Source organism: Xenopus laevis, chromosome 4L (genome assembly GCF_017654675.1).
Source record: "Xenopus laevis strain J_2021 chromosome 4L, Xenopus_laevis_v10.1, whole genome shotgun sequence".
In the NCBI taxonomy this organism is placed as follows: domain Eukaryota; kingdom Metazoa; phylum Chordata; class Amphibia; order Anura; family Pipidae; genus Xenopus; species Xenopus laevis.
Window position 1 is genome coordinate 3554177 of NC_054377.1, and position 15824 is coordinate 3570000.

Genomic DNA, 15824 nt, shown 5'->3' on the forward strand with positions numbered 1-15824 from the left:
ACCAACAGCGACAGTGGCCTCTGTCTCCTAGAAAGAAGGAATTCCTCTGCTGCCTAAGGAAGATTCGGATGTGCTCTGCTCATTGTGCTCTGACCTACTAGAGGGGGGCGCGCGGCTCCTGTATTAAAGGCGGCAATGACCAATTAACGCAAATCCCGATGGGATGGAGACACGTAACCAAGGTAACAATGGGTCACGAGATGGAGCTTGCTTCCCAAGCAAGACTGATGTGTGTGCTTGACGGGGTCACGCCACGGCTTTTTGTGCAAACAACCACAACGAAATTCATCACAGACACTACAAAGAAAAATAAATATATATATCTAGAAATGTGGAGCTTTGTTATGAGTAGTTCTCCTCCTGGTAATGGAAAGACTCCTGTCCATCTCCTTGAACGCCTTCTTCTCCGCCATTCGGCCAACCCGTGTTCATCTGCGTTGTGGCCCCGTAAGATTTGGTGGTGCCATAATTGATGTAATTTTGACTGATATCCCCGGCTTCTTCTGCCAGTTCGTCCTCGTTGATGAAACCGCACTTCTCGTCGCTGGTCTGCTCGGGGTCGGCCCACGGCTGTTTCTCTCCGGACGCAAATATTCCGTAGAATATGACGCCGCCATAATGGACGAGAGCAGCGATCAGGAAGACATATTGCCATTCCTCTCTTGTCTGAAGAAGGGATTAAAGGGGTTTGATGGATTAATGGGAGGACTGAATAAACCAGAAACACACAAAAATTAGCTGAAGATCATAAATGTTGAGTATTAATAACAACAAAACCCATAGTTGCTTGGCTAGAATGTTGGTGGGATGCTAGACCAGGCCAGTATATAACCCTATTAGTATCAGACACTAACTTACCTGGGTAACATTCCCATCTGACTGGTCAAATGTCATCTGCTATGTAAAGTCCAGACTACACCAACCTCATGTAAGTCCAGACTACACCAACCTCATGTAAGTCCAGACTACACCAACCTCATGTAAGTCCAGACTGCACCAACCTCATGTAAGTCCAGACTGCACCAACCTCATGTAAGTCCAGACTGCGCCAACCTCATGTAAGTCCAGACTGCACCAACCTCATGTAAGTCCAGACTGCACCAACCTCATGTAAGTCCAGACTGCACCAACCTCATGTAAGTCCAGACTGCACCAACCTCATGTAAGTCCAGACTACACCAACCTCATGTAAATCCAGACTGCACCAACCTCATGTAAGTCCAGACTGTACCAACCTCATGTAAGTCCAGACCGTACCAACCTCATGTAAGGCCAGACTGCACCAGCAATCTGATCAATAGAGATGAGTAGTGCCAGCCTGCAGGTGGTTGACCCCAAACACATGGGAGATATTGGCTAATCAGCCTTCTGATCTGATCAACTCAACTTCAATAATATTGATGATGAATTAGACAACCAAAAAGCAGATCTGCAGACCTTCATCTGTCATGACAAAGGTACCTTCAATGTGGAGGGAACAATCACACGAACTTACTTTGTGCTTGGTCATTGCTCCAACGATAAGGGGACAAACCATTCCAGATAAGGTGCCGACGCCATTGGAAATGCCCATTAGGATGCTGGCGTAACGAGGAGCAATATCAAGGTGGTTAACGTTGAAGCCTGGAAGGAACGAGAAGAACGACAAGACCTTCATTAGTTGTGTATATTTGTGGGTGGGTGGGTGGTGCAATGGTAGGTGAGATATTGAGAGGACAATTGCTCCAGTTAGATCCAGTCATCTGCAACAAACAGGACCAAGCTATTTGGACATCCTCGTGGATTCTAAAGATGTGATAGATGATAACATAGTGACCATAGTCAGTGCTCTCCCCTCTGCCTCTTGAGTCTGAAGACCCAGCGTGGCCTCCCCTCTAATTGACTAAGCCCAGATGAGCTAAATACATGGGTTTATTACCAGAAATAGCAAATCCACTGAAGCCGACTGCAAGGACCAGGAATGATATTGCAACACCCCTGCTGTGGGCGTAGCCAACGACAAGCAGTAGGGTAGCTTCCATGCCGAATCCTGCAAAGTACCAACAAAAACATCAGTGTGGTATCATCTAAAGCAAGAGTTTGCCATATACCCTAAAAACATGCGGGCTTTGGAGAAAATCCAGAAGGATATCAAGAGCATTTCAAGGAGGAGTACTGACTTCTGTTTTTCAGATGGAGTTCCCCTTTAAATTTTTCCATTATCTGTTTGATGACTCACCTCCGCAGTTCATAATTTTTCGGACCGTGGTTGTTGTGAGAATTTCTTTGCTTCTAAGGAAGTCGGCAATTTGTCCTCCAATAGGTACAATAATTGTCATGACCAGATGGGGAACAGCAGACAAAAGCCCCACCTATGAGACAAAACACAGTCACACACTGGAAAGCTGGGGTTTAACCAAAGGAGAAAATACAGTCAGAGACAAGAGGAAAGTGTTGGAAGGGTTACTGTCTGCTCTCTCTCATTTCCCTACAGAAATAGGGATTGGTAACACTAGATAGGTACCTAATACAGTCATATGAAAAAGTTTGGGAACCCCTCTCAGGCTCATAATAATTTACTCCACTTTCAACAAAAAAGATAACAATGATATGTCTTTCATGTCCCAGGAACATTTGAGTACTGGGGTGTTTTCTGAACAAAGATTTTTAGTGAAGCAGTATTCAGTTGTATAAAATTAAATCAAATGGAAAAAACTGGTTGTGCAAAAATGTGGGTACACTTGTATTTTTTGCTAATTTGAATGCATGTAACTGATTACTGGCAACACCAAATTGGTTGGATTAGCTCGTTAAGCCTTGAACTTCATAGGCAGGTGTGTCCAATCATGAGAAAAGGTATTTAAGGTGACCAATTGCAAGTTGTGCTTCTGTTTGACTCTCCTCTGAAGAGTGACAGCATGGGATCCTCAAAGCAACTCTCAAAAGATCTGAAAACAAAGATTGTTCAGTATCATGGTTTAGGGGAAGGCCACAAAAAGCATCTCAGAGGTTTATTAAACTGTCAGTTCCAACTGTAAGGAATGGAATGAGGAAATGGAAGGCCACAGGCACAGTTGCTGTAAAACCCAGGTCTGACAGGCCAAGAAAAATCCAGGAGCGACATATGCGGAGGATTGTGAGAATGTTACAGACAAGCCAAAGATCATCTCCAAAGACCTACAAGAAGATCTTGCTGCAGATGCAGGTGTATCTGTACATCGTTCTACAATTCAGCACAATTTGCACAAAGAACATGTGTATGGCAGGGGGATGAGAAGCCCTTTCTGCACTCGCACAAACACACTCGCTTGTTGTATGGAAAAGATCATTTAGACAAGACACTGGCATTTGGGAACAAAGAGCTTTGGACTGAGGAGACACAAATTGACTTATTTGCTCATAACAAAAAGCGCTTTGCATGGCGGAAGAAGAAAAACACCTGCTACCGACTGTCACATTTGGTGGAGGTCCCATCATGCCGTGGGGCTGTGTGGCTAGTTCAGGGACTGTGTGGCTAGTTCAGGGGCTGTGTGGCTAGTTCAGGGGCTGTGTGGCTAGTTCAGGGACTGTGTGGCTAGTTCAGGGGCTGTGTGGCTAGTTCAGGGACTACTGGGGCCCTTGTTAAAGTCAAGGGTCAGATAAATTCAACCCAATATCAACAAATTCTTCAGGATAATGTTCAGGCATCAGTCACAAAGTTGAAGTTGCGCTGCAGGGGTCGGATATTCCAACAAGACAATGACCCTAAACTCACTTGGAAATCTACAAAGACATTTATGCAGAGGGACAAGTACAATATTCTGGAGTCCCCCGACTTGAATATCATGGAAAATCTATGGGATGAGTTGAAGCAGACTGTCCATGCTCGGCAGCCATCAAATTTAACTGAACTGGAGAGATTTTGTATGGACCAATGGTCACAAATAGCCACATCCACAATCCAGACACTCATCAAAGGCTATAGGAGGCGTCTAGAGGCTGTTACATTTGTAACTAAGTATTGATGGAATATCTTTGTTGGGGTGCCCAAATTTATGCACCTGTCTCATTAGCTATGCTGCATATTTTCTGTACGTAAATCCAATAAACTTGATGTCACGGCTGAAATACTACTGTTTCCATAAGGCAAGTTATATAATAAAAGGAAGTTGCTCAGCCAATGATAAACTAAACTGCAAAGAATTAAGAGGGGTTCCCAAACTTTTTCATATGAGTAAATAGGGAGGCTTGGAGTCAGCTATGGAAGAAATATACAGGGTCCTTACTTTGCTGATCTCAAATCCAAAGACTTCTTCAAAGTAAGCTGGCTGGCTGATAAGGAGAAGATAGAATGTCCAACTCCTACAGAAGTTTGCAACGATAATTGCATAGACCGGCATTGAGGTAAAAAACTTCCTCCAGGGAGTCTTGAATTTCTGAAACAGCAAACGCAGCGCTGATCACACACATTAGAAATAATCAGCGAGTCAATAGACATAAAGACCCAGAAGGGAATGGGGAATTAGATTTTGCTTTAAACTGGATATTATTGATTGTGAGGTTGGCCCTGGAGAGAAGCGAGTTGATTATAGTTGGTAGAACAATTACTATTTATAATTAACGTACTTTGTATAATGTTTTCCTACTTCTACAGGAGTACCCCAAATCTCCCCCTAACTGGCCTCAGACTGGGCCCCCTTAGCTCATAACAAGGTTACAGATATATAGAAACATTGGGGTGTCACCCTGCTATAGTTCCAGGGGTACCCAGGATACAAATAAACACTCACCCCAAATCTCCCCCTAACTGACCTTCAGACTGGGCCCCCTTAGCTCATAACAAGGTTACAGATATATAGAAACATTGGGGTAACAGTTACCCTGCTAGAGTTCCAGGGGTACCCAGGGTACAAATAAGCACTCACCCCAAATCTCCCCCTAACTGACCTTCAGACTGGGCCCCCTTAGCTCATAACAAGGTTACAGATATATAGAAACATTGGGGTGTCATCCTGCTATAGTTCCAGGGGTACCCAGGGTACAAATAAACACTCACCCCAAATCTCCCCCTAACTGACCATCAGACTGGGCCCCCTTAGCTCATAACAAGGTTACAGATATATAGAAACATTGGGGTAACAGTCACCCTGCTATAGTTCCAGGGGTACCCAGGGTACAAATAAGCACTCACCCCAAATCTCCCCCTAACTGACCTTCAGACTGGGCCCCCTTAGCTCATAACAAGGTTACAGATATATAGAAACATTGGGGTAACAGTCAGGCCACATAAGTCTGGGCCCCTACTCCTTCTAGAAAGGGTCAGATTTAATTAGTTGAACTATAAAACAATAAAGACCAGATGAAAGTAAATGTCTCACCTCTACGGCACCCAAAATGTTTGCGCTTTCCCCAATACTCTCCTCTATGTAGGTTCGTTCTTCGTCAGTAATAGTCGGGTGCTTGGCTGGACTTTCATAGGACACCAGGATCCAGAAGAGGTACCAGACCAGACCAAAACATCCTGCACTCACATACCAGACATACAAGAGCCATCACTAACCAATGAAAAGCAGGTCCATTGATGATGATGATGATGATGATGATGATGATGGAGGAGGAGGAAACAGGTCACTCACCGTAGACGTAAAACACAGACGACCAACCGGTGTATTGCACAAGAATCCCGGCCAATGGCATCGCGATTACAGCTCCTGCATAGGATCCTGGGAAAAAGGCAAAGACATAGTCATGGCCAGACTGAAGACCATAGGTAGGTAGTAATCAGGGTAGTAAGTACAACGGGACAGTTACCACAAAATGACGTTGTTGCCAGGCGACTTCTTTCCAGAGGTGGAGCCCACTTGCTCCATATCCCATGGCATGCTGGGTAACTGACACCCTAATGAGGATAAAGCTGTTGATTAGAGGTTTCACACCAATAATTCTTATTAAATGGATTATAAAGGGCTGAGATAGAGGAATCGTTGTGTTCCTTTCCACCACTAGGGGGAGCCTGGCAGTGAATGGCAACATCAGAGAAAACATTCTGCTAAAGCCTTGGAAACTGGCATTGCTGCAAATACTCCAATCACAAAACCAGCCCTGGTTTTGCTTCCATATACTTTTTCAAGGGGTGGTTCACCCTCAAGTTAACTTGTAGTATGTTATACAATGACCAATTCTAAGCAACTTTTCCATTGGTCTTCTTTTTTTTAGTTGTTGAATTAATTGCCTTCTCCGTCTGACTCTCTCCAGCTTTCAAATGGGGGTCACTGACCCCATTTCAACAACAGATGCTCTGTAAGGCAACACATGTATTGTTATCGTTATTTTTGATTCCTCATTTTTCTATTCAGACCTCTCCTATTCATATTCCAGTCTCTCATTCAAATCAATGCATGGTTGCTAGGGGAATTTTGATCCTAGCAACCAGATAGCAAAAACTGCAAACTGGAGAACTGCTGAATAAAAAGCTAAATAACTGAAAAACCACAAATAATAAAAAATGAAAACCAATTGCAAATTGTCTCAAAATATCACTCTCTACCTTATACTAACAGTTTATTTAAAAGCGAACACCCCCTTTAAAGGGATTTGGTAATGATTTTTATGGTGTAGTTTATATTTCACTGATTACACTGCAAATAATTCACTGTACAATATAAAATGTCATTCCTGAACCAACAAGTGTATTTAGTTGTAATATTGGTGTGTAGGTGCATCTCAGCTCATTTTGCCTGGTCATGTGATTTCAGAAAGAGCCAGCACTTTAGGAGAGAAATGCTTTCTGGCAGGCTGTTGTTTCTCCTACTCAATGTAACTGAATGTGTCTCAGTGGGACCTGGATTTTACTATTGAGTGTTGTTCTTAGATCTACCAGGCAGCTGTTATCTTGTGTTAGGGAGCTGTTATCTGGTTACCTTCCCATTGTTCTGTTGTTATCACTCCAACTTGCAGTACAGCAGTAAAGAGTGACTGAAGTTAATCAGAGTACAAGTCATATGACTGAGGGCAGCTGGGACACTAACAATATGTCAATATGTCAGATTTCAAAATTAAATATAAAAAAATCTGTTTGCTCTTTTGAGAAATGGATTTCAGTGCAGAATTCTGCTGGAGCGGCTCTATTAACTGATTTTCCCATGACTGTATCCCTTTAAGGTCTGAATCTCACATAATGGAGTCAATGGCAGGAGAATAGATATACAAGAGACCTCAGTGTAGTGTTTGTACAGAGTGTGTATAGTGTGGGCAGTGTAATAAGCAAATTAAGTCATAAGGGAAGAGAAAAGGTTGGATTGGGCCGGAAAGACAATGGGAAAAAAACCCGGTGGCCCCACCAACGCAGAGCTGATTCCTACCTGTAAATACTGTCCCTCCCCTGCTGCCCTGACCTCATTCATGGTGATGTGTGTGGGGGGAAGGGGTCGAGAGAGGGGGTTGCGGTGGCCCCTGAGCAGGTTTGGGGGCCCCAGTGGCCCTTGGACACCCAGTGGGATGCTGGCGAGAGTCTAGAGACATTCAGGTCACAAGAAGGAGGACTGTTCCCCTAAATGTACATTTCCCGGCTGTGCCCCCTTTACCTCCACGAGCCCTTGCAAAATCCTCACGAACATCACACAGCCATAGTGAACCCTCGCTGCTGACGGGATCAACATGTTCAGAGCCGAGGTGAGGACAATGGCAGCACCAAACACCCTGAAAAGTCAAGAAAATGATTTATTTTACTGGTAACATAGGATGAGAAAGACTCATGTCCATCAGGTTCAACCATTATATCCCAGGGACCCCTAAAAGTATATTTCACCCTCCTATGCACAGGGGAAGGATGGGTGTCCATAGGTGTAATCATTGGGGGGACCTTACTGACTCCCCCAGCCTTAGTGACAACTGTCCAGCACACAGGGAATGTCTCCAGGCTGGAGAGGAGGATGCTGGGACTTGTAGTTCCCGGATTAAATGTTGTACTGTGCCTTTAACACAAGCTCTGCTTTTAAATGTCTGTAATCTGCTCCCATTTATTATAACTCTACACCCCGTCCCTGGCCAATCCCCATGAGACTTCAACACTGTGTCGTCATCTACCCACGGGCACTTGGTAAAAATATCGATGTTACACCACGTTCCCTTGTGTCTGCTGCTACTATAGAGAAATACATCTGCGGGATTTATTTTCCCTTGAACACATACAAATATATCACTCAATTTAAGTTGCAAACCCCTCATCCTGTACTGTCTAAGGGAATCAATATGGCACCTCCCTCCTCCCATATGTATAAATACAAATATACAGAGAAGGAATGTTCTGGGCACACAATAAGCTATACCCTCATACTGTACTGTCTAAGGGAATCAATATGGCACCTCCTCCTCCCATATGTATAAATACAAATATACAGAGAAGGAATGTTCTGGGCACACAATAAGCTATACCCTCATACTGTACTGTCTAAGGGAATCGATATGGCACCTCCTCCTCTCATATGTATAAATACAAATATACAGAGAAGGAATGTTCTGGGCACACAATAAGCTATACCCTCATACTGTACTGTCTAAGGGAATCAATATGGCACCTCCCTCCTCCCATATGTATAAATACAAATATACAGAGAAGGAATGTTCTGGGCACACAATAAGCTATACCCTCATACTGTACTGTCTAAGGGAATCAATATGGCACCTCCTCCTCCCATATGTATAAATACAAATATACAGAGAAGGAATGTTCTGGGCACACAATAAGCTATACCCTCATACTGTACTGTCTAAGGGAATCAATATGGCACCTCCTCCTCCCATATGTATAAATACAAATATACAGAGAAGGAATGTTCTTGGCACACAATAAGCATTGTCCTCATTTAAAACATTTTAAAATCAAATCAAATAGAAATCTCTTTTGTAGTACAGGTATGGGACCTGTTATCCAGAATGCTCGGGACCTGGGGTTTTGCGGATAACGTGTCTTTCCGTAATTTGGGTCTTCATGCCTTAAGTCTACTAGAAAATCATATAAACATTAAAGAAACCCAATAGGCTGGTTTTGCCTCCAATAAGGATTAATTATATCTTAGTTGGGATCAAGTACAAGCGACTGTTTTATTATTACACAGAAAAAAGAAATAATGTGTAAAAATTTGGATTATTTAATTATAATGGAGCCTATGGGAGACAGCCTTTCCGTAATTCAGAACTTTCTGGATAAGGGGTTTCCGGATAACGGATCCCATACCTGTACTATATATTTTCTCTTTGCATTCTGGACATACAATATAAAATGCATGAATGAATTACATCCAATTGATAATATTTCTGCATTGAAATGTCCTTCCAATTTAAGTGTCAATCAGGCATGATAAAGAATGAATTCTAAATAAAACAAACTGTGGATGTTCAGGGATTACATCGGGCAAACTTTGCCTTTAACACCTCGAGTGCCGTCTGCAGTTTCCGAATGAAGACGCACAAGATTTCCCGTTGGCGCGGGTCTGATGCCGATTAGCCCAGTAGTTGTTTTCGTGAGCTCATATAATATAATAATATGCTAACATGGATTTTTTTTTTGCTTTCTAATCTAATATATTAAAAATCCTGCTTTCATTTATTATTGGGCCACATCTGAGTCCTGCGAATATTGAGTGGAATCCCTGGGTGATTCATTAAATCAACCAAATGTCTATATTACTAGAGACTCAATGAGAGCACAGGCAGCGTATGGGAGGCAACCAGCTGAGTGTGGCGGCTGAATCTACTATGAAAGCGGAGCAGACCCCAGAGAAGCCCCTCATGTATTTATTACCTGCAGCCCCAGGACAACAAAGAAGATTTATTCTGGGTCTCTGAGGCCGGTCTGTCATTAGCATGTCCTGCAACAACAACTATTGTAGGGAGAAGGCAACATGGAGACCATGAAACAAGATGGATTCTGAGCAGGTTACAAAATGGATAAAATAAAGTGGGCAAGATGGAGACAGCAGGGAAAGAGAGGGACAGTGGTGGAAGATGGAGACAGTAGGACAAGGTGGAGACATTAGGTTGAGTTGAAGACAGTAGATCAAAACAGATACAGTAGGGCAAGATGGAGACAGTAGGACAAGATGGAGACAGTAGGGCAAGATGGAGACAGTAGGACAAGATGGAGACAGTGGGACAAGATGAAGACAGTGGGACAACATGGAGACAGTAGGACAAGATGGAGACAGTGGGTCAAGATGGAGACAGTAGGGCAAGATGGAGACAGTAGGACAAGATGGAGACAGTAGGACAAGATGGAGACAGTAGGACAAGATGGAGACAGTAGGGCAAGATGAGACAGTAGGACAAGATGGAGATAGTAGGACAAGATGGAGACAGTAGGACAAGATGGAGACAGTAGGACAAGATGGAGACAGTAGGGCAAGATAGAGACAGTGTGACAAGATGGAGACAGTAGGACAAGATGGAGACAGTAGGGCAAGATGGAGACAGCAGGGCACAATGGAGACAGTGGGTCAAGATGGAGACAGTACAGCAAAAAGTTGACAGTAGGGCAAAAAGTTGACAGTAGGGCAAGATGGAGACAGTAGGGTAAAATGGAGACAGTAGGGCAAGATAGAGAACATAGGGCAAGATGGAGACAGTAGGGCAAGAGATGGAGACAGTGGGACAAGATGGAGACAGTGTATCAAGATGGTGACAGTAGGGCAAGATGGAGTCATTACGGCAAGATAGAAAACATAGGGTAAGATGGAGAGAGAGTAGGGCACAATGGAGACAGTGGGTCAAGATGGAGACAGTAGGACAAGACGGAGACAGTAGGACAAGATGGAGACAGACAGTAGGACAAGATGGAGACAGTAGGACAAGATGGAGACAGACAGTAGGACAAGATGGAGACAGTAGGACAAGATGGAGACAGACAGTAGGACAAGATGGAGACAGTAGGACAAGATGGAGACAGACAGTAGGACAAGATGGAGACAGTATGATAAGAGGGAGAACATTGGGCAATATCGCTGGCAGCAACAGTGACACTTTATATCAGTGTATCACAACCTACAGCCTTTCTGCGATTGTTGCACTAAAGTCTCAGCAAACATTGACAGGATTCTTGTTCCAGCTCTTTTTGTAGCTGATCAGAAATCTGTTCTACTAATGTGCTCAGCCTCTGTTTCAGGGATCCATTAAAATATACCAAATTATAAATGGCAGCTCCCGCCTGCATTGGATTCTGCAGATTTCGTGCATTTAGTTAATTATATTAACATTACAAGATTGTTGCCCAGAACATTGCAATTAACCCTTTTTTCACCTGAAGGCCAGACAGTGGGAGAGGAGGCAACGGTATCTATGACTTCAGGCAGCGAACAAGGGAGTGAGTGTCAGAAATCCCAGAAGTGAATGTGCAGCAGCGAGTGCCAATCAGGCGACACCGAGACGAGTCAATTTATGCGGCAGGTTGTGTATTAGCAGGTGCCAGACGGGTGATTCTGGGTAATTTCATTTATTTCCAGCTCCTTAATTCTCTGTCGCGCTTATTTGCAGTAACTACAGCTTGTGTGACAGCGTTCCATACAAATGGTTTATTACTGTTTATTCATTTAATGGCGTGAGTCCTAATTACGTGCAATCCCGGGTTATTATCCCATTAAGGCTTCCAGCACACCAGTATGGAGTCCATTGTGTCTATAAATCGCATTTGTTATTATTTCATCCCAACCTATTGCCTTGGCAGTTCTCTTGCACTCTTGCATTGCTGTCTCCTCCTGATGAGAGTTGTAGTTCCACTACATCAGGCGGGTCACATACGTTGTGGTTTGAGGGGAGCTTAGAAGCGCTACATTGGTACATGTAGTCAGGACCAGCAGTGCAGAGAACAAGGAAAGACAAATTCTGCTTTCAGTAGCAACGACATTAACAAGTGATTTCAGATTCACTAGATTTTCTCTTTTGTTTAAGGCATAAATAGATTTTCATGATAAGAAAATAATTCTTGATCCGTCTAGGGATACTGATTGTATATGTTGACCAAGACAAATTAATTAATGAATGAGTAATTACACATTAGAGAGGAGAGCGAGGTCTGTCCTGTCTGACTGGTTCTATTTCACATTGTCTGAGCCAAGAGGAACCGACATAAAATTACACTTTAATGTAAAGTCTAAATGGATGTGATTGTAACAAACATAGAATGGCAATGTAATGTACCCAGGGTACAAATAAACACTCACCCCAAATCTCCCCCTAACTGACCTTCAGACTGGGCCCCCTTAGCTCATAACAAGGTTACAGATATATAGAAACATTGGGGTGTCACCCTGCTATAGTTCCAGGGGTACCCAGGGTACAAATAAACACTCACCCCAAATCTCCCCCTAACTGGCCTTCAGACTGGGCCCCCTTAGCTCATAACAAGGTTACAGATATATAGAAACATTGGGGTGTCACCCTGCTATAGTTCCAGGGGTACCCAGGGCACAAATAAACACTCACCCCAAATCTCCCCCTAACTGACCTTCAGACTGGGCCCCCTTAGCTCATAACAAGGTTACAGATATATAGAAACATTGGGGTGTCACCCTGCTATAGTTCCAGGGGTACCCAGGGTACAAATAATCACTCACCCCAAATCTCCCCCTAACTGGCCTTCAGACTGGGCCCCCTTAGCTCATAACAAGGTTACAGATATATAGAAACATTGGGGTGTCACCCTGCTATAGTTCCAGGGGTACCCAGGGTACAAATAATCACTCACCCCAAATCTCCCCCTAACTGGCCTTCAGACTGGGCCCCCTTAGCTCATAACAAGGTTACAGATATATAGAAACATTGGGGTGTCACCCTGCTATAGTTCCAGGGGTACCCAGGGTACAAATAAACACTCACCCCAAATCTCCCCCTAACTGACCTTCAGATTGGGCCCCCTTAGCTCATAACAAGGTTACAGATATATAGAAACATTGGGGTAACAGTCACCCTGCTATAGTTCCAGGGGTACCCAGGGTACAAATAAACACTCACCCCAAATCTCCCCCTAACTGACCTTCAGACTGGGCCCCCTAAGCTCATAACAAGGTTACAGATATATAGAAACATTGGGGTGTCACCCTGCTACATGTTCTGGGGGTTACTGGAATATGCCAATACCTATAATATTACACAGGTATAAGGTGTCAGACTCAGTAGATAAAGAGGGAGGCAAATAATCGTCGCTCATCACTTGTTGAGGAAAGACAGAACATCTGAGTAACTGATACAAATGGCCTGGGGGAAAAAACATTGATAGTAACTAATACCCAACTGCTGTTACTGGTGAACCTGCTTCTTCTTTTCTGCACAGAATCCATTAATAAACATATTTATATATAAATATATATGTGAAGGCAAAGTTCTAAAACTCATCATTAACACAGAAGATTCCCACTACCAAATAAATATGGTCCCATCATATGACCAACGCTACCAATTCCTAATAGTTGGATAGTGGTCACCAATGGAATAACTGTCCAATAGGGTGAAGGGGCGGGATTTGGGCTACAAGGTCATTTAAGGACATACCTGTCCATTTTAGTTCACAGTCCAATCACATTCTTGTCTCACATTCAAACCCAACGCACCCTCAATTAAACTTGTTGAGCCTAAAATTAGCTTCCAAAATCTAAAACATAAGGGAATAACCCTCAGCTAAGGAATAATAGGTGTAGATATGTTAATTGTCCCTTAGGCTCATTCAGCACTGCTGGTTTGTAGCATCAGCATCACTAAATCCTCAGTCCAGTAGGAGCTGCCATGTTGGTTTCTCTGCTGTGCCTCAGACTTCCCCATAGACAGACAAGTCAGAGGTTGTAGTTCAGCAACACCTGAAGGACATCCCTCATTTATTAAACTGGGTTCCAGCCTCTCTGTATGGCCAAGTGGCTGTACCTTAAGGAGAATGATGGCTAATAATGAAGTCCCTTTTCCTGGATAAGGGGGTTTTGGAGGGTGATATAACGACATTATCTCTGGAATCAGAAGAACATTTCCGACAGACACAGAGCCGGTGTCTCCGATCCCTTCCCAGGGAGGCAGTGAATATTAAGTTGGGATTAATACACAGAGGTCACCGCACTGAATGTCTCCTGAATTCCCAGCAGATCTAATTAAGCGGAGGAATCACATCCCGGCTGCCTAAGAGCTTGCCCAGCGCCATAGTAACCAAGGTGTGAGCTCTTGTGGCACCATCTGGAATAGACTCTCATCCTTTTCAATGGCAGCTCCCTCTCATTGCTCCACGATCAGCAATTTGCCTTTCCACTTAAATTCATACCTGATTCTACTTCATGGAGCACAAAGAGAACCCCCTTATTACTGGTACAAATCTAATGTTTAAATATATGTTTTTGTCATATACAATGAAGTGATACCAGATCTTCACACCCATTATACAATTATATTCCTTGGCTGATTTCAGTAATCACAGCTTAACGTGGATTTATACACACAGCAAAGTATATAAATATATATATATAGAGAGAGAGAGAGAGAGAGAGAGAGAGATAGATAGAGAAACAGATAGATAGATAGATAATTAGATACAGTAGGTGGATAGATAGATAGATAATTAGATAGATAAATAGATAATTAGAAAGGATGATAGATAGATAGATTAATAGATAGATGATAGATAGATAGATAGATAGATAGATAGATAGATAGATAGACAGACAGACAGACAGACAGACAGACAGACAGACAGACAGACAGACAGATAGATAGATAGATAGACAGACAGACAGACAGACAGACAGACAGACAGACAGACAGACAGATAGATAGATAGATAGATAGATAGATAGATAGATAGATAGATAGATAGATAATTAGATAGATAAATAGATAGATAGATAGATAGATAGATAGATAGATAGATAGATAGATAGATAGATAGATAGATAATAGATAGATAATTAGATAGATAAATAGATAATTAGAAAGGATGATAGATAGATAGATTAATAGATAGATGATAGATAGATGATAGATAGATAGATAGATAGATAGAGAGATAAATAGAGAGATAATTAGATTAGATAGATAGATAGATAGATAGATAGATAGATAGATAGATAGATAGATAGATAGATAGATGATAGAGAAATAGAGAAATAGATAGATAATTATATAGGTGGATAGAGAGATAGAGAGAATGAAAAGACAAAACAGAGGTGTGGGTGGAAGGGGGGGTACATACACAAATGAGAACATGAAGTGGGGGGGGATTATAATTGAACAACAAAGAGAAGGAGATAGAAATTCATTATAATTATATAATTATTAGATATTGTCAGTCATCATTATTATTAGTATCTGTGCAACAAGCTCCAGCCGTAAAGTAGATTGTGGTTTAAACTGAGACATTATAATGAGCCTAATAATCTTATAATAATCAGCCTCGAGAGCAAGAAAACGAAACTGTAACCGTCGCGTTTTATACAGTGAATCAACCCATGAAATGTCTGTATCTCTGTCCTGATCAACCCCTCGTACAATGGTATCTCCCAATGACTGAATCAGTAGCCCATAGATATATATATAAATATCAGCCTGAGCCTTTCATAAAGCCAAGTCCTGGGGGACAGACATGAAGGCTGAATTCTCACCAACTGCCACATCTCACTTCTCCCCTCCGCAACTGTCGTACCTGTTAGCTGCTAATCTGGATGCAATGTATCCCCCTGGGATCTGAGTCACTATGTAACCCCAAAAGAACGAGCCGTGGATCATCCCGACGATCTCCGGATCCCAATTAAATTTGGCTTCCTGCAGAAAAAAATATAAAAATACAATTCCATTTTTTTATAATTTCATATGTAATAAGGTTCGAAATATATTTCAACGACAAT

The 15824-nt window shown here is 42.6% G+C and overlaps 1 protein-coding gene across 1 annotated transcript in view; it reads right to left on the bottom strand.

The window, feature by feature from the left end:
* Positions 1–298: 298 nt before the first annotated feature.
* Positions 299–15824, bottom strand: part of LOC108713448 (vesicular glutamate transporter 2) — a 21321-nt gene continuing 5795 nt past the window's right edge. Inside the window, exons 3-12 of the mRNA XM_041589712.1 lie at positions 15623–15741; positions 7542–7656; positions 5770–5857; positions 5595–5681; positions 5337–5479; positions 4245–4394; positions 2219–2351; positions 1919–2029; positions 1496–1623; positions 299–666 (exon numbers count right to left, since the gene is read on the bottom strand). Of these exons, the coding sequence (XP_041445646.1) occupies positions 343–666; positions 1496–1623; positions 1919–2029; positions 2219–2351; positions 4245–4394; positions 5337–5479; positions 5595–5681; positions 5770–5857; positions 7542–7656; positions 15623–15741 (1398 nt within the window). The 3' untranslated portion in view covers positions 299–342. The remainder of the gene's footprint in view (positions 667–1495; positions 1624–1918; positions 2030–2218; positions 2352–4244; positions 4395–5336; positions 5480–5594; positions 5682–5769; positions 5858–7541; positions 7657–15622; positions 15742–15824) is intronic.